General features: G+C 44.8%; 1 protein-coding gene across 7 annotated transcripts in view; it reads left to right on the top strand.

Annotated features, from left to right (window-relative positions):
* The window catches only part of ALPK1 (alpha kinase 1), a 268,067-nt gene that overhangs the window by 160,638 nt on the left and 82,484 nt on the right, over window positions 1-24,945 (top strand). For all 7 annotated transcript variants that reach the window (XM_073571946.1, XM_073571943.1, XM_073571947.1 and 4 more), the window contains one exon: window positions 24,677-24,875. In XM_073571946.1, the coding sequence (XP_073428047.1) occupies window positions 24,677-24,875 (199 nt within the window). The remainder of the gene's footprint in view (window positions 1-24,676; window positions 24,876-24,945) is intronic.

Here is a 24,945-nt window from a genome sequence, read left to right as displayed (position 1 = left end):
CCATGTACTACAGTCCTATCAGTGTTCTTACAACCAGCACCATTAGCAATTGCATAATACTTAGGGTTGCATTAGTCTTTTTTGTGACCCAAAATGTTTCTTAAACTGATAACTATGAACTGCTGTAACTTTGCTGCATTTGGTCCCGAGCTTTAATCCCATTACATTGTAAATTTATAGCTTGTGACTAAAGCTCCTACAATCTAGCAGGAGCCTGTTTGTTCTCTGGGTGTAAGACACAGTCAGGAAATATTGGGAAAAGACAGAAGCAGTTTATTACCAGTCTTGTCTTCACTTTTTTCCCAGCTACATAGCACTATGAATGCTATGAAGTAAATAGAGCAAGAGAAACTGGAAAGACAATAAAACAGGAAGACAAAGTGCAGCTGTGCTCACCTGATAGGGTTGTGAATTCACAACCCTTGTACAAGCTTAGAAAAAGGCTGCTGAAGATCCACGATGTGGGGAACATGTGAAGCTGGAGAAGAGTAGGTTAAAAACTGCGCTGCCAGTAGTACAGTGATGAGGAGGAGACGGGATGATTGTAGAAATGCGGTTTATTGTTCAACGCGTTTTGAAGTGACACACATCTTCATCAGGTTTCTCCAACCCCCCTTCTCATGTACAGCACCATGGAATTAATGGCGCTATATAAATAAATAATAATAATAACATATCCCATTTCCTGCTCATCACTGTACTACTCGTAGTGGTGATTTTAACCTACTCTTCTCTAGCTTCACGTTGTGAATTGAATCATTAATACTTCTAAGATCGTGCTCACAGGGTTTCTACCTGACATAGCAGATCTGGGTGCTAGCAGACTTTTATCACCGAAGGGAGCTATTTTTCCTCGGAACTGGGGTTCCAATGGATGTTCCAGATGCAGTGAAAAAAAGGAACACTAGCGAAAGATATCTTTCCCAGAGATATTTTATAATCTCCTGAGAGACAAGTTATGTAAATCCCCACCACCCGTAAATTGTAAGAAAAAACGTAATTACTTACTAATATTTTACATAATATTAGTATGTGTAGGGTTAATATAATAATTAATATATATATATATATATATATATATATTCACTGCTCAAAAAAATAAAGGGAACACTTAAACAACAGAATATACTGTAAGTAAATCAAACTTCTGTGAAATCAAGCTGTCCACTTAGGAAGCAACACTGATTGACAATCAATTTCACATGCTGTTGTGCAAATGGAATTGACAACAGATGGAAATTATTGGCAATTATCAAGACACCCTCAATAAAGGAGTGGTTCTGCAGCTGGGGACCAAAGACCACATCTCAGTACCAATGTTTTCTGGCTGATGTTTTGGTCACTTTTGAATGTTGGTTGTGCTTTCACACTCATGTAATATTATGTGGTGTAGTGACCACTGTGTCCACTAGGGGGCACTGTGTGGGTGTCCCAGGACAGGCGTATAAGCATTTCCAGTGTCCTGATAGGTGTAGGATGCTGAATGATCGTAATGTATCTCAAGGTGGTAACGGTTGTGAAAGCCGTGTGATGTGCTGACGGGGGTCAGAGAAAGAGACTGGATTGCTATAGTGTGCCTCTGTGGATAAGAGGTACCCGAGGACCTGTGTGGCCGACACAGGTAACGGACAGGTGTTCGTGTTGTACTGACCTGGGTCAGTGGGAAAGACTGTGTACCTAGAGGGTTCTGTGAGCAAAGGCCCTGGAGGGTCAGTGTTGGGAGATTCTAGAAGAGTCGGATCCCTGGAGCACGTGTTACGACCTTGGAACTGGCGAGGTGTAAGTGTTGGACAGTCTCAGGCGGAGACGGATGTCCTGAATAGCACCCTCCGAGCCCCTGGACCTGGTGAGGCCGGTGTGTTGGGAAACCCTGGGAGGAGGGTCGGCTCCCTGAAAAGCACCCGGTGCGCCCTGTGTGTTGGACGGTTTAAGGCGGAGATGGACCGTCCTGAATAGCACACAGACAGGACACGTGAGTTTGGTGTTGCATGTGTGTTTTTCTTTCTTTTCTCTCTAAAGTCCACTTGCGGTGGCTCAGGAGAGTCAAGAAGGTGACAAGCAGCTTGCTGTAACTCGGCGGGGTTGCGAAGGTGACAAGCGGCTTGCTGTAACTCGGCGGGGTTATGAAGGGGACAAGTGGCTTCCTGTAACTCGGCGAGGTTACGAAGGTGACACCAGCAGCTGTGTGTGAGCGGCAGCCGGTGGTGTCGGTGATCAGTGACAGCAGGAGCTGTGGTGGTGCCAGCAAGGACTTGTGCGGTATCGTAAAAGAGACATAAACTGTGTTGTGTGAACAGTGGTTTAAGAAGACCTGTAGAACGGACATGGGAAAATCCCGGAAGGGGGCGGTGACCCAAGTCCGGGTGGTAGCCCAAAAGGGGGTGGAGTCCCAGAAGGGGCGGTGACACAAACCGGGGTGGTAACCCAAAAGGGGTGGAGTCCCAGAGGGGGCGGTGACCCAAATCGGGGTGGTTCAGGAAATGGCAGCACTGGTTGCCTCAGTGGGTATGTCTGGGGAACCGCAGTGTGTGTGTATGACTTTTGAAGAATCAGGGACAGTCTTTCCGGATAATGGCGGGCCACAGGTGTGTACCGTGATGCTGCACCGGGAAGGAGTCTCTGTGAGGCTGGACTCAATGAGTCAGGTGACTCTAACAGGAACTCCTCTCGTTTTATCTCTGACCGAGAAAAACGTCAGGGTTCGCTGCGACCATGGAGTCATTGTGAACTATACGGTGGACAAAGTCATGATTGAGATGACAAAGGGGGTTAAGTGTCAAGGTGGTAGTATGCCACCAAACTTAGTGCATCCCTTTGAGCGGGGCCGGGACTTTGTCTTGTTTGATGATATATGGCAGGGGGATGGCGACGTTTCTACTGTTGGGCTAACAGATATTAAGACGTGACGGTTCCTGACGTGGACAGATGAAATGTAGAAGTGGCTGGAAGAAGGAGTATGTCTGCCCAACTGCCGTACCTAACGTCTCATGACATGACTAATGGTGACTTGATTGATAAGACAGCTGAAGTATTCACACGGTTAGTGGGGAACTGGAAGGTGTACTCGGCAGATCGGGGTGACTCAGACTCTGGGGGTGCCTGTGGCTCTGAGAGAGAAAGGCAGCACAAAATAGAAGAGCTAGAGAAAGAGAGAAATAAGTTTCTGAGCTCAAAGGTCCCCTGTCAACGTGGCAAAACGTGAACAAGACCCTTAGGGAAGAGATGGAAGAACTCAGAGGAGTAGTAAAAGGTCTTCTGCGGGAGAAGAGCTTGGATGGAGATGTACAGCAGCCGGGTCCAACTGGTGGTGGGACAGAGCTGCCGGTGCCCGTCTTGGCAGAGGGTCTTGAAGAGATGAGATCTCGTGAAGTTGGGGAGCTAAGAACTGAAGAAGACATGCACCCGGTTGGGTCAACTGTAGTGAGGGAAGTGTCCGTGGTAAAGCCAGAGCCTCCTGGCCAGGAAGAGAGCAAGGTCACGACCTTCAAGTCTGTGATTGACGTGCCCGAGGACATGCAAGAAGTCTGTGCTGAGGAAGGTGTGCATGAGGCTTTTAAAGAGGCGGTCAAGGCGTGTAAGGTGCATTGGGCACCTGAGACTCGGCAGTTGGTGATAATATCAGCCAGAGAAGATATAGCAAACCGGGTAGCTGTCCTGAAAGAGATGCATTTGCAATGTCTCCACGTCAAACAGTTGGTCAGGCGGAGTAATATGAAAAGCTGCTCGACGCCTAGTGTTAGCAAGGGAGACTATGGATCGGCTGGATTTTTTGGAAAGATGTAGTTCCGGTACCCAAAAGTCTGATTGGGAGAATCATTGGAAGACTCGGGAAGGTAATGCAAGACCTTGTAAATGTCTCCGGTGTGGTGAGGGTGAGGATCCCTCCTGATGATGAAGACCAGGTATCCAGTGAAGAGGGTAGGATCCCCATCATGGTGGTTGGCTCCGTGGAAAGCCTGAGAAACTTTCGGATGCTCTTGGAGTATCGAGTGGGGTACCTGCAAGAGATTGAGCAGTTGAGGCTGGACCGTCTGCGGATCAATAAAGAGGTACGGAACACCAGGTGGCGGCCGCCTGCAACCCAAGATGTAAGGACCTGAAGGGTTCCTCCAAGTAGTGACATGGCAGATGGCCGAAGAATGTCAGCGAGTGGCAGTTCGACTGGCCGTACGAGGCTGAGAGACCTTGGTTCCGGTGAGACTCTGAATGGGTCAGACTCAGGCCAGACAGTAGGCTCGATTAAGACTTATGGCCGCACCAACCGGGAGAGCCGGTCAGTGAGAGAAAGGAGTGTGGTGACTAAACAGTGTCTGATGACGCAGACAGACTGTGACTGGAGGGCCAAAGATCAGGGCCAATATTCTGACCGCTGGGGGCAGGGGAGGTGTTGTGAGTTAATTGAGTTCTCCTTCCAGGCTCCCTCTGGTGGTAACAGGAGGTAGTGAGGCTGATTTAATCAGTAGAGATCTGCCACCTGATAATGAGGATGACGATTGGACCTCAGGAATCTCAGATTGGATTTAAGACAGCCGACGCCCTACTCTGGTGCTGGTGATTCCTTCTGCTTGTTAGGTCTTGGTTCTCAGCTCTGTTCCAGTCAGCTCAAGCTAAGTTTCTCTGCTAATGTTCACATTTGATTTTGTTGTTCTATTCAGTTTTTTGTGTGGTCAGCCAGCCCCGGCTGGGCCTGTGCTGAATTTCCACTCTTTTTTATCTGTATTTGCCAATTTGCTTTTTGTCCTTTATTAGATTGGCCTCTTTTTGCTCTGTCTCAGAATATTTCAGAGTGCTGATATAGTGGGAGAAGTCTAGTGACTTCAGGGTTAATTTTGTTATCAGAAGTGTTGGACATTATTTTGTAGGGTTTTTGGCAGATTGCAGACAGTGTCTTTCCTTTCCTCTCCTTTCTAGTTAGTTTGGGCCCCATCGTTTGCTCAGCCTATTTTCCTGCCTGTGTTTGTGTTTTCATCTTGTTTCACCGTCAATACATGTGTGGGGGCTGTCTATTCCTTTGGGGTCTGCTCTGGGGCAGTTAGTTTTCCCCTTTTCTTGCTTTAGGCTTATTTAGTCCTCCGGCCGTGACGAGGCATCTAGGTTCATCGTAGGTACGCTCCACGGCTGCTGCTAGTTGTGTGGTTAGGATCAGGGATCTGCAATCTGCATAGTTACCAACCTCTCTGGTTTTTCTGGGCTTAGCATGTTTAGGTTTTTTCCTCCTCGGTGACCCATTCATAACAGGGAGGCCTAACGTAGAGATGAGGCCGTATGACCGACGGAGACGGTTCTCTCGACCTGTGGGGCAAGGTGTAATGAGTGCCCGGTCGTGAGATCCTGGGGTAATGTGTGTTCAACCCCACAAGTTTGAACAGAGGGGGGAGGTATGTGGTGTAGTGAACACTGTGTCCACTAGACGGCACTATGTGGGTGTCCCAGGACAGGCGTATAAGCATTTCCAGTGTCCTGATAGGTGTAGGATGCTGAATGATCGTAATGTATCTCAAGGTGGGTGGCCTTGAGATGAAGACTTGTGTATGTGTTGATCAGCAGTGATACTGCTGAGGTTTCGTGCCAATGGGTTAGGGAGAGTTACCTACAAATCCACCCAGGGGTGTGGCTAGAACGCCATAGTAAAGAATGTATGAATGCTTGTAGGACCTGTGATGAGGTCATATCTAAGTGACCCGGTGGGCGTGGCTACAGACCATATAAGGTGGCCAGGGTAGGTCACATGAGTGAATGCTGGGACCCAGTTGGTCCGTATGAAAGGTCTCGTCTGGGCTGACGTGAGACCGACTGAAGGATGATGGGTCTGCCTTCCTGTACACGTGAGACGTGTGTGTGAGAGTTCCCTGGAGGGAATGAATGTCTGCACTGAGAAGCAGCCATGAGGTAAACCCGGACAGGGGATATAACTCTGAGGCTAGGGAGCCTGTGTACTGGAGATTGCACAACCTGTGTGACCACAGGATAAGCAGAGTGAAGTTCTGTCATGGACGCTATGCTGTTGTTATGAACTGTCTATAGCTTTGAGGGTTTATGATGCCTAATAATCCGCATGGACTGTTGGAGTTATGTTAAGAAACCTGTGCCAGATGTGATTTATTGGCTGCCAAGCGATTATCCCCTACCCTAATGACAGCGCTACCTTACAATATATATATATTATGTGGTGTAGTGACCACTGTGTCCACTAGGGGGCAGTGTGTGGGTGTCCCAGGACGGGTGTACAGGCATATCCAGTGTGGTAACAGGAGTAGGGTGCTAAAGGACCGTTATGTATCCCAAGGTGGGTGGCCTTGGGATGAAGGCTTGATTATGTGCTGATCAGTAGAGCTACTGCTGATCTTCTGTTCCAATGTGTTAGGGAGAAGCCTTCAGGTGATTGGTGAGACAGGTGGGATCAATCACCTACAAACCCACCCAGGGGCGTGTGTCTAGAACGCCAAAGTAAAGTGTACGTGTGTGAATGGTTGTAGCAAGTATATCGTGGCACAACTGTGTTGGTGCACAAAAGAAGGTTCCCACACCAGAATAGATACCAGAAAAAAAAATTTTGGCACTCAACTTTTTGTCATAAGTGAAGAGTTTTATTTGCAGTCACATATAAACGTTTCGGCTGTAACAGTAAGCCTTCATCAGTACTCAAGACTGCTCTTGTTCACTAAACTGCTTAACATTGATAGGGAGCCACTGTAATAATGGGAGTGATGAGTAAGTAATGTGCCATCCACACTGGATTACGAGGCCTAGAGACCTAAGAGAGAGGGGACGCTAGATCAGTGTCCACAGCAAATGGAAAATAGTGGAATCAATCTTCTATGAGGTCCACATTTAGTGTGGGGATGGAATGGACTCAGATGTAGCTAAGCGGCCTCAGGAACAAGTATGAATATATGGATGGCCTTGTTCATGTACATGTAATTAAATGAATAGCCGTTTCGTTGGTGGGTGGTGGCACCGTGTTCCTGAGGACACTGATCTAGCGTCCCCTCTCTCTTAGGTCTCTAGGCCTCGTAATCCAGTGTGGATGGCACATTACTTACTCATCACTCCCATTATTACAGTGGCTCCCTATTTTAATGTTCAGCAGTTTAGTGAACAAGAGCAGTCTTGTGTACTGATGAAGGCTTACTGTTACAGCCGAAACGTTTATATGTGACTGCAAATAAAACTCTTCACTTATGGCAAAAAGTTGAGTGCCAAAAATTTTTTTCTGTGAATGGTTGTAGGACCTGTGATGAGGTCATAGCCATGTGATCCGGTGGGCGTGGCTACGGACCATATAAGGTGGCCAGGGTAGGTCACATGAGTGAATGATTGGACCCGATTGGTCCGTATGGAAGGTCTCGTCAGACCGACTGCTGGAAGATGTGTCTGCCTTCCTGAATGCACGTGGGGACGCTGTGTATCATGGCTGTCACGTGTCTGAGAGTTCCCAGGAGAGGGAATGAACATCAGGACTGAGACGCAGCTACCAACAAAGGGTTTTCAACCAAGTACTAGAAATGAACATTTTATTTACAATTATTTAATCTGTCCAATTACTTTTGGTCCCTTTAAAAAGAGGGTGGCACACGTTAAGGAGCTGAAACGCCTAAACCCTTCATCCAATTTTAATGTGGATACCCTCAAATGAAAGCTGAAAGTCTGAACTTCAACTGCATCTGAATTGTTTTGTTTAAAAATTCATTGTGGTAATGTCTAGAACCAAAATTAGAAAAATGTTGTCTCTGTCCAAATATATATGGACCCAAATGTACGAGATAACCCAGACAGGGGAAATAACTGTGAGGCTAGAGAGCCTGCGTAGCGGACATAGCAAAGCCTGTATGACCACGGCATTAACAGAGCGGAGCTTTGTCATGGACGTTATGCTGTTTTGATATGAACTTTCTGTTGCTGTTGATGGTTTATGCTGCATAATAAAACGAATGGACTGAGTTATGTTGAGAAACCTGTGCCGGACCGGATTTATCGGCTGCCTAGCGAGTATCCCCTATCTGAATGTCAAGCGCTACCTTACACTATATATATATATATATATATATATATATATATACAGTGCCTACAAGTAGTATTCAACCCCCTGCAGATTTAGCAGGTTTGATAAGATGCAAATAAGGCTAGTTTCACACTTGCTTTTTTTTGCAGCGCGTTTTTCCCGCAAAAAAACGCATTGAAAAAACGCATACATAAGCATACAACTGCTGCGTTTTTTTCAAGCATTTTTATGAGCATGCATGAAAAAAACGCAGCGTTTTTATGCGTTTGTATGCGTTTTTAGCGCGTTTTTACCGCGTTTGCGTTTTTTTCCAACATTTTTAGGTGGCCCCTCACACTACCCAAACCATGACTTTACTAACCCAAACCCTGACCCTAACCCTAACCCTGACCCTAACCCTTAACCAAATCATACTTAACCCTAACCCAAACCCTAAACCCTAACTAACCCTAACCCTAACCCTGACCCTAACCCTGACCCTAACCCTGACCCTAACCCTAACCCTGACCCTAACCCTTAACAAAACCATACTTAACCCTAACCCTAACCCTGACCCTAACCCTAACCCTAACCCTGACCCTAACCCTTAACCAAACCATACTTAACCCTAATCCTGACCCTAACCCTGACCCTAATCCTTAACAAAACCATACTTAACCCTAACCCTGACCCTAACCCTAACCCTGACCCTAACCCTAACCCTGACCCTAACCCTAACCCTGACCCTAACCCTTAACCAAACCATACTTAACCCTAATCCTGACCCTAACCCTGACCCTAATCCTTAACAAAACCATACTTAACCCTAACCCTGACCCTAACCCTAACCCTGACCCTAACCCTAACCCTAACCCTGACCCTAACCCTTAACCAAACCATACTTAACCCTAATCCTGACCCTGACCCTAACCCTTAACCAAACCATACTTAACCCTGACCCAAAACCCAACCCTAACCCTGACCCTGACCCTAACCCTAACCCTAAACCCCCTTAACTAACCCTAACTCTAACTCAAACCCCTAAATTCCATGGTTAAAAAAAAAAAACGCATATGCAAAAAAACGCTTACATGAGCATGCCAGTGCGCACATATGCGCATCCATAGGCTATAATGGCCATTTTTAGCGCAAAACGTGCGCATATGTGCGCATGCGCTTTTTTGCAGGGCCAAAAAATGCAACATGATGCGTCTGGAAAATCCAATCGCACACCCCAAAAAAACGCAGCGCATGAAAATCGCATACATGCGCTTACAAGCGCGCAGGTATGCGCACCCATGTTAAATATAGGGGAAAAAACGCATGCGCAGGTTAGCGTTTTTTTCCAGCGCTAAAAAACGCAAATGTGAAACCAGCCTCAGTTAGAGCCTTCAATCTTCACACAAGAGCAGGATTTATTAACAGATGCATAAATCTTACAAACCAAAAAGTTATGTTGCTCAGTTAAATTTTAATAAATTTTAAACATAAAAGTGTGGGTCAATTATTATTCAACCCCTAGGTTTAATATTTTGTGGAATAACCCTTGTTTGCAATTACAGCTAATAATCGTCTTTTATAAGACCTGATCAGGCCGGCACAGGTCTCTGGAGTTATCTTGGCCCACTCCTCCATGCAGATCTTCTCCAAGTTATCTAGGTTCTTTGGGTGTCTCATGTGGACTTTAATCTTGAGCTCCTTCCACAAGTTTTCAATTGGGTTAAGGTCAGGAGACTGACTAGGCCACTCCAACACCTTGATTTTTTGCCTCTTGAACCAGGCCTTGGTTTTGTTGGCTGTGTGCTTTGGGTCGTTGTCTTGTTGGAAGATGAAATGACGACCCATCTTAAGATCCTTGATGGAGGAGCGGAGGTTCTTGGCCAAAATCTCCAGGTAGGCCGTGCTATCCATCTTCCCATGGATGCGGACCAGATGGCCAGGCCCCTTGGCTGAGAAACAGCCCCACAGCATGATGCTGCCACCACCATGCTTGACTGTAGAGATGGTATTCTTGGGGTCATATGCAGTGCCATCCAGTCTCCAAAGGTCACGTGTGTGGTTGGCACCAAAGATCTCGATCTTGGTCTCATCAGACCAGAGAACCTTGAACCAGTCTGTGGTCCTCCAAGTGATCATGAGCAAACTGTAGACGAGCCTTGACATGACGCTTTGAAAGTAAAGGTACCTTACGGGCTCGTCTGGAACGGAGACCATTGCGGTGGAGTACGTTACTTATGGTATTGACTGAAACCAATGTCCCCACTGCCATGAGATCTTCCCGGAGCTCCTTCCTTGTTGTCCTTGGGTTAGCCTTGACTCTTCGGACAAGCCTGGCCTCGGCACGGGAGGAAACTTTCAAAGGCTGTCCAGGCCGTGGAAGGCTAACAGTAGTTCCATAAGCCTTCCACTTCCGGATGATGCTCCCAACAGTGGAGACAGGTAGGCCCAACTCCTTGGAAAGGGTTTTGTACCCTTTGCCAGCCTTGTGACCCTCCACGATCTTGTCTCTGATGGCCTTGGAATGCTCCTTTGTCTTTCCCATGTTGACCATGTATGAGTGCTGTTCACAAGTTTGGGGAGGGACTTAAATAGTCAGAAAAGGCTGGAAAAAGAGATAATTAATCCAAACATGTGAAGCTCATTGTTCTTTGTGCCTGAAATACTTCTTAATACTTTAGGGGAACCAAACAGAATTCTGGTGGTTTGAGGGGTTGAATAATAAATGACCCTCTGAATAAACTTTTCACACTTTAAAAAAAAATTAAACAAAGAAATAACATTCTTTTTTGCTGCAGTGCATTTCACACTTCCAGGCTGATCTACAGTCCAAATGTCACAATGCCAAGTTAATTCCGAATGTGTAAACCTGCTAAATCTGCAGGGGGTTGAATACTACTTGTAGGCACTGTATATATATATATCCATGTAGAAGAAAAGGTCGCACTCAACGGAATGAAGTAAATCTCTTTTTTATTGACACATACAATTACATGTCAGGTCGGAGTTAAAGTGGCATGAGTGCTACGGGCTGGCAACGGCCGTTTCGCGCTGTTCTAGCGCTTCCACGGGTCCCAAGTAGCCTCTCCTGTGTGATACTTTCTGCTGAGCTGTGTATCTAATCCTATTGTGTGTTACTGACTGCTCAGCCGTGTATCTAATCCTATCCTGTGCGATACTGACTGCTGAGCAGTGTATCTAATCCTATCCTGTGTGATACCGTCTGCTGAGCCGTGTATCTAACCCTATCCTGTGCGATACTGACTGCTGAGCAGTGTATCTAATCTTATCCTTTGGGATACCATCTGCTGAGCCGTGTATCTAACCCTATCCTGTGTGATACTGACTGCTGAGCCGTGTACCTAATCCTATCATGTGTGTTACTGACTGCTGAGCCGTGTATCTAATCCTATCCTGTGTGATACTGTCTGCTGAGCCGTGTATCTAATAGACAATAGCACTATAGAAATGATAAAAATAATAGGCCTCAGTTACCACAACTGTCTACAAAGAAAACTGTTGCTGATAGCAACCAATCACAGCTCATTTTTCATCTTTTAAACAGCTCTGGGACAGCATGGCGAGTTTTGAGTGGCGACTTTTGTGTTTCGACTTTTATGTGGCGAGGTTGGTGTATGTGTGGTGAAATGTGTGCTGAGGGTGGTATATGTGCACGTGGTAGTGTGTGGCGCATTTTGTGTGTGTGTGTTCATATCCCCGTGTGTGGTGAGTATCCCATGTCAGGGCGCCACCTTAGCAACTGTACGGTATATACTCTTTCTCGCCATCGCTCTCATTCTTTAAGTCCCCCTTGTTCACATCTGGCCGCTGTCAATTTGCCTCCAACACTTTTCCTTTCACTTTTTCCCCATTATGTAGATAGGGGCAAAATTGTTTGGTGAATTGGAATGCGCGGGGTTAAAATTTCACCTCACAACATGGCCTATGATGCTCTCTGGGTCCAGACGTGTGACTGTGCAAAATTTTGTGGCTGTAGCTACGACGGTGCAGATGCCAATACATACATACACTTTTTCCCCATTATGTAGATAGGGGCAAAATTGTTTGGTGAATTGGAACACACGGGGTTAAAATTTCACCTCACAACATAGCCTATGACGCTCTCGGGGTCCAGACGTGTGACTATGCAAAATTTTGTGGCTGTAGCTACGACAGTGCAGATGCCAATACATACATACACTTTTTCCCCATTATGTAGATAGGGGCAAAATTGTTTGGTGAATTGGAACACGCGGGGTTAAAATTTCGCCTCACAACATAGCCTATGACGCTCTCGGGGTCCAGACGTGTGACTGTGCCAAATTTTGTGGCTGTAGCTGCCAGGGCTGTGGAGTCGGTAAGCCAAACCTGCGACTCCGACTCCTCAATTTCCCTTACACCGACTCCAACTCCGACTCCACGACTCCGACTCCGACTCCCACATATATTGCTTATATTTAAGTGAAAAATTTATTCTAGTACAATGTGAACATCAGACATGAAATCATTTTTATGATACAATAATCAAGATATTTAGATAGAACATAATATTTATTGGAATACAACTTTAGAACACAAAAAACTGTAATAAATTGTAAACATGTAATACACTATGTAATATCGATTACACACACACATATATATATATATATATATATATATATACACTCACTGGCCACTTTATTAGGTACACCTGTCCAACTGTGTGTTAAGACTTAATTTCTAATCAGCCAATCACATGGCGGCAACTCAGTGCATTTAGGCATGTAGACATGGTCAAGACAATCTCCTGCAGTTCAAACCGAGCATCAGTATGGGGAAGAAAGGTGATTTGAGTGCCTTTGAACGTGGCATGATTGTTGGTGCCAGAAGGGCTGGTCTGAGTATTTCAGAAACTGCTGATCTACTGGGATTTTCACGCACAACCATCTCTAGGGTTTACAGAGAATGGTCCGAAAAAGAAAAAAAATCCAGTGAGCGGCAGTTCTGTGGCCGGAAATGCCTTGTTGATGCCAGAGGTCAGAGGAGAATGGGCATACTGGTTCGAGCTGATAGAAAGGCAACAGTGACTCAAATTGCCACCCGTTACAACCAAGGTAGGCAGAAGAGCATCTCTGAACGCACAGTGCGTCGAACTTTGAGGCAGATGGGCTACAGCAGCAGAAGACCACACTGGGTACCACTCCTCTCAGCTAAGAACAGGAAACTGAGGCTACAATTTGCACAAGCTCATCGAAATTGGACAGTAGAAGATTGGAAAAACGTTGCCTGGTCTGATGAGTCTCGATTTCTGCTGCGACATTCGGATGGTAGGGTCAGAATTTGGCGTAAACAACATGAAAGCATGGATCCATCCAGCCTTGTATCAACGGTTCAGGCTGGTGGTGGTGGTGTCATGGTGTGGGGAATTTTTTCTTGGCACTCTTTGGGCCCCTTGGTACCAATTGAGCATCGTTGCAACGCCACAGCCTACCTGAGTATTGTTGCTGACCATGTCCATCCCTTTATGACCACAATGTACCCAACATCTGATGGCTACTTTCAGCAGGATAATGCGCCATGTCATAAAGCTCGAATCATCTCAGATTGGTTTCTTGAACATGACAATGAGTTCACTGTACTCAAATGGCCTCCTCAGTCACCAGATCTCAATCCAATAGAGCATCTTTGGGATGTGGTGGAACGGGAGATTCGCATCAGGGATGTGCAGCCGACAAATCTGCGCCAACTGTGTGATGCCATCATGTCAATATGGTCCAAAATCTCTGAGGAATGCTTCCAGCACCTTGTTGAATCTCTGCCACGAAGAATTGAGGCAGTTCTGAAGGCAAAAGGGGGTCCAACCCGTTACTAGCATGGTGTACCTAATAAAGTGGCCAGTGAGTGTATATATATATAACACTATGTAATAAACTATAAGTGGCCAAAAAACAGTTTTCAACAAAAACATGCTAAATAACATTTGTGCAGTCTATGAATTTGTTTTAAGAAGTAGAATTGCCTCCATCAGATCCTCCTTCATAGATGACCTCAAATCTGACCTAATAATTTTAAGGCTAGAGAACAACCTCTCTACAGTAACTTGGGTTGGAGGCAAAGCCGTAACCACATGGGCAACATCTCTAACAATTTCCGGGTATAAAGGAATTGCCTCATGCACAGTCAGTTTTGATGAACGGTTGAATTTTTCTATTTCTTTGAGAACAAGTGAAACATTTTGCTGAAATATGGTCAATCTGCTTGCTATAGGAGACAGAGTGAAATCTTTTTCCTTGCGGCAACGCTTTGCCTGCTCCATGTCATACAAATACTTGTCAAAGTCAAACGCCTCATCTGATGAGGATGAAGATATGGCAGCAGTAGCACTGTCAGGACCCGAGTCCTCTTGCGCCTGGCAGTCCTCCTGTAGGCCACTCTTCCTAACTGCTACCTCAGTCAGAGCTTCTTTTCCTTTAGTAAGCTGTTGATCATCAAGCAATATACGATGACTTGGGTCCACATAAACAGCTGCCAGAAAAATTTTATTTTCCAATAGCTGTGTCTCTCTCCGTTTCATTGAAGCAGAAATGCCATCTGCGATTAAACAGCAAAATAGCAAGTTCTTCCGCTCCCTCATGAAAATGCCAGGAGTTAAATCCTCAGCTTGTAATTTTGTTGTCACAGTAAATGGGTGATTAAGCAATTTCTTCAATTCAGCCACCTGTGTCCATTGACCTTCATTTAGGGTTACCTGAGGGTTCGCCATATCTATAAGAAACGGTTTTAGTTGATCAACAATTGCCCTTTTCCAGCACGTCCCTTCAAGATGGAATCAATTTTAGGGGTTCTGGCGGCAATAACCAATTTCCTCACTTTTACAATCAGATTTCCAGCATGTCCCTCTTGCAGACTATCTCTTATTGCCAGCTGCAGCGTGTGCATAACACAGCGCATGTGATGAATAGGAAAGTGTTTTGAAGCAGCTTCAACAAGATCATCTATTTCTACAGTATAATTTTGCTGTTCTTCTGTAGTAATATCTGTTTGTTCCTCAGTTACATGAACAGCACTGTGGCCTTCCATCTCAAACATACTGAATCCTAAATGTTCCTCTAGCTGTTGTTCATTCCTCTCATTCATCAGTGTAATTGTACTTATGTTTGAAGCATTGTCCATTACAATAGCAAGAACCTGTTCTTTTTTGAGTTCGTAATCTTGCAGAACTTTTTCCACTAAGGCCTGGAGAAACTGGCTGCTGTGATGAGCTTTAGTATCTTTTACTGCCAGCTTGTTGGTAACAATTTTTCTTGTCACAAACATATCGAACATTGATGGCAAAATAGTTCACTCTGTGACGTGTTCAGGCATCCATTTTAAGAAACATGAAGCATCTTTTGAGAGTCTTTTTAAGATCTTCCTTTTGTTTAAGGGCTTCTTCAATCACTAATTTTCTAATACTTTCTCTTTCCAGAGAAACACCAAGTTTGGGGGCCATTTCTCCATTAAGAGCTGTAAAAGCTGGTCGTGCAAATAATGTTAATGGTACACCGGCCTTCACAACAAGCTGTATGAGCTGTCTTTTAGACATATCTGCTGTCATTGTTACAGTAACTTTGTCACTTACAAAATATCTTGTTAATGATGTTTGAGACGCTCTTTCCTCCTCCTTTGCCTGGCAGGAAGTGTTAGTCTGTGTGCTACCCGGCTTTCATTCTTTTTGGTACAAATAAGATATGGAGACAGATATGGATAAATGGATAGAGCAGATTTCTAATCTGCTTTTGATATTGAAAACATTATGAGCTCAAAAACCTTTCAGGTGATGCGGTTTTTTTAAAAATCTGATCGGCTTTTGCAGCTGAAAAACGTATCCACAGAAAACGCAGCAAAAATGCTGTGTGTGAATGTAGCCTTAGATCAGGAATAGAACAGCCATTTATAGGGCATTTCATAACTTTCCCAAATTCCTATGAAAAAATATTCAGCACATTCTCCATTGAACTACTGTACCCAATTTATTATATATTTTATGAGTCGGAGTCGGTCCATTTTATACCAACTCCAACTCCGACTCCACCAAAATGAGCACCGACTCCACGACTCCGACTCCGCAGCCCTGGTAGCTGCGACGGTGCGGATACCATTCCCGGACATACACACACATATATACACACCCACATTGAGCTTTATATATTAGATATATATACAGTGCCTTGCGAAAGTATTCGGCCCCCTGGAACTTTTCAACCTTTTCACACATATCATGCTTCAAACATAAAGATACCAAATGTAAATTTTTGGTGAAGAATCAACAACAAGTGGGACACAATTGTGAAGTTGAACGAAATTTATTGGTTATTTTAAATTTTTGTGGAAATTCAGAAACTCAAAAGTGGGGAGTGCAATATTATTCAGCCCCTTTACTTTCAGTGCAACAAACTCAATTCAGAAGTTCATTGTGGATCTCTGAAGGATCCAATGTTGTCCTAAATGAGCAATGATGATAAATATAATCCACCTGTGTGTAATCAAGTCTCCGTATAAATGCACCTGCTCTGTGATTGTCTCAAGATTCTGTTTGAAGCTCAGAGAGCATCATGAAGACCAAGGAACACAACAGGCAGGTCAGTGATGCTGTTGTGGAGAAGTTTAAAGCCGGATTTGGATACAAGTGTAGGGATACTACGCATATTAGATATTCTCCTGACTATAATGAGCTGGAAAACTCATAACAGTTGATGTGCAATGTAAACAGTAAAAATAACAAAATATAAAAAATTAACTAAAAATTGCTTTTTTTCTATGTTTGCTTTGTAAAGAAAATTATATAAATTACACAGTGATTTATTTGTACCCTAAACAGTACTGAAAAGTAATACAATCTGCCCCAAAGAAAACAAAGCAACAGTCACATCAGTGAAGAAAAAAATATGTCTGCTGAAAAAAAGAAGAGTCAAAAGTAAAAAAAAAAAAGGCCTGGTGATTAAAGCCCATTAAGGCTGGGTTATTAAGGGGTTAGGCCTCTTGGTCATCCCTAATATGTGTTATGACTTGTGTTATTTTGTGTAGTCACTGCTTTTGGATTTTTGGATATAATCAGTGTGTAAAAATATTGGTAAAATAATTGTGACCATTGTCCCTGTGACAGTCCTCGTTCGGTCCTTTTCCCGTTCAGAACGCCATTAGGAGATGATGCCATAGGTTCTGAGGCATGATGCAGCTGCAGCCCGCTGCCTCTTCAGAATGAGATTCTTCCTTTACATTTTCCACAATGCTATTCAAGTGCTTATTTTCCTCCTGAAGAAACACAAACAGATGCAAACTTCTGTAAACACTTTAAGAATGAATTCAGTGAGTTTGGCCTCTCAGCAGCATTCAATGGGTGACAGAAAAATGTCTAATTAGTGCAAATGGAAATAATAGGGCCACTTGGATTCCATCCATCCTTCTCTAAGTCTGCTTTTCCAAGCAACTCAAAACCCTTTTGTTTGGCAGGTCACTCGCTTTCAGGCTTTTGTGTTCTAATCTACGAAGAAGAGTGAAGAAATAAAATAGATTAGGTGGCAGTCTGCATTTAAATACACCCCATACTATATGTTATCCAAGCTATAATGCGTAAAGGCTGCTTACAGGTGCTTGGAAACATTCCTCTATTGTGTTTAACAACAGGTATTCTGTATGTGCCAGGTGTAAGTGTCTTTATTGTCTCGACATTATAGTATGCTGTCTATATCTTTTGGATATGGAGCTTTCCAGCCTACTTAATTGGTGCTTTGATATTTGAGATGTACGCTCGAAAACCCAGGAAACACATTTTTTTTCCAATGCAATTAGAAACATTATAATCATTACTGATCGTAGACTATATATATATATATATATATATATATATATATATATATATATATATACACATATTGTGATAAAACACTCCGGGATCGGCTTTGCTGGGGTCAAAGGTCACGTGCGTTCCGCATGAAACTCAGGCGCAGAGCTGGGATTCGGGTGTAACTGACCCTGGGTCAGGTTTATTAATAGAGAAAGCAATGCAAAAGGAAATAAAACATAAAACAAATCCTTGCCTGTCCGGCACTAACTAAACAATGGACAACCTAACTACCAACTGGCGGGCTTCTCCCGTCCAGCCAAACCACAGTTGCAGTGGGCACTGCTTTCACTCACGTATGTGTCTCTCACACAGACAAGCTCTCTGTGTTCCCAGGCTGAGACACTCACACAACCACCTTGCATCCTTTTATATCCACCTCCCATTATTCATTAGCAAGCAGGTGTGATACTGACCAGACTAGGCCACATAGGAAAGGAATCTGGGCGAGATATACCTGCCCTCATCCACTATTCCCACATGATTCTCACATATCCCCCCCCTCTGCTCAGACCACTCCGGTCGAGCAATGACACCCACAAAACAGTGCACTCGGGACAGGGCATCTGCGTTTCCCATCTGTACTCCTGGGCGGTGCTCCACCATAAAAGTGTAGGCCTGCAGGGCAAGGAACCACCGGGTCACCCGGCTATTCCGTTCCTTGTTCAAGTGCATCCACTTGAGAGGGGCATGGTCAGTGATCAGCCTGAACTTTCGGCCCACCAGGTAATATTTGAGGGCCTCTAGAGCCCACTTAATGGCGAGGCACTCTTTCTCTACGACGGCATACCTTTGCTCGTGTTTATTCAGCTTCCTGCTGAGATAGAGGACTGGGTGTTCCACTCCGTCCCTCACTTGTGAGAGTACGGCCCCGATACCGGTATCAGAGGCATCCGTTTGTACCACAAACTCACTGCGGAAGTCCGGAGTCACCAGTACGGGCTGAGAGCAAAGTGCCCGTTTTAGGCTATGGAAGGCTTCTTCAGCCGCTAAACTCCATTTAATCATGACGGAGTCTTTCCCTTTTGTAAGATCCGTCAGGGGGGTAGCGATGGCTGCAAAATTGGGTATGAACCGGCGATAATAGCCGGCGATCCCTAGGAAGGCTTGCACCTGCTTCTTGTTGACAGGTTGTGGCCAGTCCTGAACCGCCTGAATCTTATCAACCTGGGGTTTAACAACACCCCTCCCAATTACATACCCCAAATACCGGGCTTCTTCTAGCCCGATGTGACATTTCTTGGGGTTCGCGGTTAGACCTGCCTCCCACAGGTCGTCAATCACAGCTTGTACTTTCTGGAGATGAGTCTCCCAGTCCAAGCTGTAAATGACAATGTCGTCCAAATAGGCCGAAGCATACCGCCTATGTGGCCTCAAGACTCGATCCATCAGTCTCTGGAAGGTCGCCGGTGCCCCGTGCAGTCCAAACGGCATATACACATACTGAAATAAACCTTCCGGCGTAGCAAATGCCGTCTTTTCTCTGGCAGCCTCAGCCAGAGGGATCTGCCAATACCCCTTTGTTAGGTCTAGGGTCGTAATATACCTGGCTTTTCCTAACCGGTCTATTAACTTGTCGACCCGGGGCATGGGGTAGGCATCAAATTTTGAGACCGCATTCAGTTTCCTGAAGTCATTGCAGAACCGGATGGTGCCGTCCGGTTTAGGAATTAGCACAATCGGGCTGGACCACGCACTGTGCGATTCCTCAATGACTCCTAACTCTAGCATTGCCTTCACTTCTCGGGAAACGGCTTCACGGCGCGCTTCCGGAATTCTGTAGGGTTTCACGTGAACAGTGACACCAGGTTCCGTTATGATGTCATGTTTCATTAGCGTAGTCTGCCCGGGTTTTTCTGAGAAAAACTTTTGGTTGTGAAGTAAAAACTGCCTGACCTCAGTCTTTTGCCGCTCCGAGAGAGTCTCTGCAACCCGTACCTCCGGTACGGTATGCGAGCAGACGGGACGGGCCAGCTCCGCTGACAAGGCAGACCGATCTTTCCAGGGTTTTATCAGATTTACATGATAAATCTGTTCAGGTTTTCGTTTACCTGCCTGGTATACTTTGTAGTTTACTTCACCAACTCTTTCCTTAATCTCAAAGGGGCCCTGCCACTTTGCCAGGAACTTACTGTCCACCGTGGGGACCAGGATCAACACCCTATCTCCGGGTGCAAACGTACGGATCTTGGCGCCCCTATCATAGATTCTTTTTTGGGCTCCTTGAGCCTGTATCATGTGTTCTTTGACGATAGGCATAACAGCCGCAATACGGTCCTTTTTTGTGTGACGTGATCTATCACTGTTTTAAACGGAGTGACCTGACCCTCCCAGGTTTCTTTTGCAACGTCTAACAGTCCGCGAGGACGTCGGGCGTACAATAACTCGAAAGGCGAGAACCCCGTGGAAGACTGGGGTACTTCCCTGATGGCAAAAAGCAAATACGGAAGTAAATAGTCCCAGTTCTTCCCATCCTTGTCTATCACCTTTCTCAGCATCTGCTTCAGAGTTTTATTGAACCGTTCGACCAACCCGTCTGTTTGAGGGTGATACACGGATGTGCGTAACGGTTCGATTTGTAACAATCGGCAGAGCTCCTTCATTACCCTGGACATAAAGGGGGTCCCCTGGTCGGTGAGTATCTGTTTTGGTATACCGACCCGACTAAACACATGCACCAGTTCCTTGGCAATCGTCTTGGTGGCCGTGTTACGCAAAGGGATGGCCTCCGGGTAACGAGTGGCATAATCCAAGATGACCAGGATATGTTGGTGTCCACATGCAGACCGTGGAAGGGGCCCAACTAAATCCATCCCAATCCTCTCAAACGGGACTTCAATAATAGGTAGGGGTACCAAAGGGCTACAGAACCGGGGCTTAGGTGCAGAGGCTTGGCAGTCAGGACAAGACTCGCAATATACACGAATATCATGATGCATGCCTGGCCAAACAAAACAGTGTAATATCCTTTCGGTGGTTTTCTGGACTCCCAGGTGACCTCCCATCACATGTCCGTGGGACAGGTCCAGCACCTGCCGCCGGTAGGGTTTTGGCACGACTAATAGTTGCACCGTTTCTTCCCCCTTTTTCTCTATCTGATAGAGTAAATCATTCTCCAGAACCATGTAAGGATATGCCAGCCTAGAGCCAGGTTCTACGGGTACCCCATTTATCACTTTTACATTTGTCCTAGCCTGAGAAAGGGTAGGATCCTTTATTTGCTCGCTTTGGAAGTCATCTTTCTGAACTTCTAAATCCGGCAAACGGGGAGGTGGACGGCTGTCAGCCTCCTCCTCTTCCCCGGTCTCCTCATAATCACCCGCCATGACTGAAAACGGGAACTGCAGGTCATCTCCCGCAGACTCTTCCCCCGAGTCTTTCGGGGAGACCTCTTCCAGGGGTTCTGGACCCACACGCGCCCTGGGAGAAGAATCATGTACCCGATTACCCGAGGGCATCAACTGATTCTCCCACAATTGCCAGAAGTGGGGAAAATCCCGGCCCAGGATAACATCATGCAATAACGCCGGGACGAGTCCCACTTTATGTTGCACAGACCCATAGGAAGTAGTAATGCATATGACCGTGGTGAGGTACGAACAGGTGTCTCCATGCACACACGTTACAGAAAATTTGTCTGATGGTCCAGTCGGGGCTGACACCAGACTGGCCTTCACCAGAGTCACCACACTTCCCAAGTCTAACAATGCCACCACATTTTTGCCATCAACAGTTAAATCACACAAGTGTTTTTCCACATCCTTTTGACCGGCATTCACACTCACTACCCGTGCAACCATAGACATGCGGTTTTTAGAGTCTGTGATGTCACACTGCATGGGTTCAGTAGTGACCGGACAGTTCGCAGCAATATGTCCCATCTCTTGGCAGCGGAAACACCTAACGGGCCCCTTGCTTAGACCATAGTTCGTTACTCTCGGCCTCGCAGTGCGGGCAGTCCCGTTTTCCTCCCCCACTGTCTTAAGGATTTTTCCATCTCCCCTACTCCCTGGAACAGTCTTACCGGTTCCACGTGGAGATGATGAAGAACGAGGTAGGGTAGCGTCGTCTCGGAGTCCTTCCGCCACGGAGTAACGTTCAACCAGATCCACCAGTTGATCTGCCGTCGTAGGATTTCCATGGCTTACCCACTTCCTCAGGGCTGGCGGTAGAGCTCTCAGGTACTTGTCCATGACGACTCTCTGGATTATCTCTGGTGCTGTCAGCACCTCGGGTTGTAGCCACTTCTTCGTCACGTGGATCAGGTCGAACATCTGTGACTGCGGTGGTTTATCCGGCTGATAAGTCCATTGATGCACTCTCTGTGAACGGACAGCGGCGCAGAGCTGGGATTCGGGTGTAACTGACCCTGGGTCAGGTTTATTAATAGAGAAAGCAATGCAAAAGGAAATAAAACATAAAACAAATCCTTGCCTGTCCGGCACTAACTAAACAATGGACAACCTAACTACCAACTGGCGGGCTTCTCCCGTCCAGCCAAACCACAGTTGCAGTGGGCACTGCTTTCACTCACGTGTGTGTCTCTCACACAGACAAGCTCTCTGTGTTCCCAGGCTGAGACACTCACACAACCACCTTGCATCCTTTTATATCCACCTCCCATTATTCATTAGCAAGCAGGTGTGATACTGACCAGACTAGGCCACATAGGAAAGGAATCTGGGCGAGATATACCTGCCCTCATCCACTATTCCCACATGATTCTCACAATATATACCATTACTATATATATATATATATATATATATATATATATATATATATATATATATATATATATACACAGTGGAGGAAATGAGTAATTAATTTGCATTTTATTGCATGAAATAAGTACGGTATTTGTTACAATAGAAAACAGCTTGATATTTGGTACAAAAACATTTTTTTTTGCAATCGCAGAGGTCAGATGTTTCCTGTAGTTCTTGATCAAGTTTTCAGACACTGCAGCAGGCATTTTGGCCCACTCCTCCATACAGATCTTCTCCAGATCTTTCATGTTTCGGGGCTGTCGTTGTGGAACATTAAGTTTCAGCCCCTTCCAAAGATGTTCTGTTGGGTTCAGGATGACTGTCTAGGCCACTCCAGGACCTTGAAATGCTTCTTACTGTGGTCCCAGCTCTCTTGAGGTCATTGACTAGGTCCTTCTGTGTAGTTTTAGGCTGATTCCTGAAGTTTCTCAGAATCATCCTTACCCCACATGATTAGATCTTGCATGGAGCCCCATACCCAGGAAGATTGACAGTCATCTTGTGTTTTTTCCATTTTCTAATAATTGTGCCAGCAGTTGTTGCCTTCTGACCTAGCTGCCTGCCTATTGTCCTATAGCCCATCCTAGCCTTGTGCAGGTCTACAATTTTGCCCTTCGTGTCCTTAGATAGCTCTTTGGTCTTGACCATTGTGGAGAGGTTGGAGTGGGATGATTTAGCGAATCCTGCTTTGAGCAGGGGGTTGGACCAGATGGCCCAGGAGGTCCCTTCCAACTCTACGATTCTATGATTCTATGATTGATTGATTGAGTGTGTGGACAGGTAGGAGTCTTTATAGAGGTAATGAGTTTAAACAGGTGAAATTAATACAGGTAATGAGTGCAGAGTAGGAGGGCTTCTTAAAGAAAAACTCACAGGTCTGTGAGAGCCAAAATTCTTGTTGGATGGTAGGTGATCAAATACTTATTTCATACAATAAAATGAAATTTAATTATCTAAAAATAAAACATAGCTTACCAAACATAGCACAGGCCATTATGGCCAAACATCTTCACTTTGCTTTGATGCAGACATGCACCTGAAGCCTTTAGTGGCTAAACTTTAGCTTTAGCGCTTGGGTGCAATTTCTCTGAACATTGCATAGTGTGAACTTGGGGTGAATTCAATGTGACATCCACTACTGGCAAAATTGTCAACTGTCCTGAATCTATTCCACTTGTAAAAAAAAAACCTTCTCATTGTATGAAAAGATGTACTCCAAATTGTTGGAAAAATACCTTGGCAACCATTTCCAGATTGATGGGCGGCAACAATTGTTTGTCTCAGATCTTTTGTGATGTATTTCCTATTTTTCATTGTATTCACACTCGCCTGAAAACTCTAGAGCAGAAAACTGCCAAAACTATTGCTTTTATAGAGGTGGTCAGACTTGTCAATGAATAACTAATCAATGGCATTTTATTAACAGAATCTGACTGCCACTTAACATCTTAATTCCTATGGATCCAGTAAGGATGTACTTAATTTTTCACATATTGGACTAATTTTTGTTAAATAAATAATGATGATACTCTGAGATTTGTCATGTGTTGTTGTTCATCTGAGGTCATATTTACCTAATTTAAGATCTTCTAAGGTCCAAATGTTATTTTATTATGTCCTGATAAATAAAAGAGTTCAGAAAGTTATTTTTTTTTTCTCATGAATGGGTATAGTACAGAACCATTTACCGTATGTTATGTAAAAATGTTTTCAGTCAGTTTTGCAGTCTTACATTTGTTTCAACCATTTGTAAATGTATTCTCTCAACTGTTGAGACCCTTTCAGTAAAATGTTGGGAGAAAGATCATGTTTTTCATCACTCATCCTGTAGTTTAATGATGCACTTACACATATTTAAAAAATGGTAGCATCAAAGGGATGTAAAATCTGTCCTTGTAATGTCATGATTACACCAGTGCAGAACTCATTATAATGAAGAAATGGTCATGTACTTGTGTAACATAAAAATATGAAATAAGTATATCCACAAAAAAACCACTGAAAACTCCCAATAACATAATATACATAAATAATAATAATAATAATTTGTCTTCTCTTTTTTAGGTATTTTTGAAGGCTTGTATCCGGGTCCATGACAGTTGTACAGCGGCTGCAATTGTATTTTTGATTGATCGATTTCTATATTGGGCAGATGCATCCATGAGACTGCTTTCTGTTGCCAAAGTTTTACATAAAATTTGGCCCTCCACCCCAATAGCTCCACAGGTGGTTATTCGGCAAGCTCGTATCTCTGTAAATTCAGGTGACGTATCTATTAGTTGATCTTTCTCTGTTTTCTCAGCTTAGTCCCAATTAAGATCTACTTGACTTTC

This window comes from Dendrobates tinctorius, unplaced genomic scaffold, assembly GCF_039654945.1.
Source record: "Dendrobates tinctorius isolate UK_male_01 unplaced genomic scaffold, ASM3965494v1 ptg000030l, whole genome shotgun sequence".
Classification (NCBI taxonomy): domain Eukaryota; kingdom Metazoa; phylum Chordata; class Amphibia; order Anura; family Dendrobatidae; genus Dendrobates; species Dendrobates tinctorius.
The sequence above is the reverse complement of the archived record's forward strand: the minus strand, read 5'-3'. Positions and strand labels throughout refer to the sequence as shown.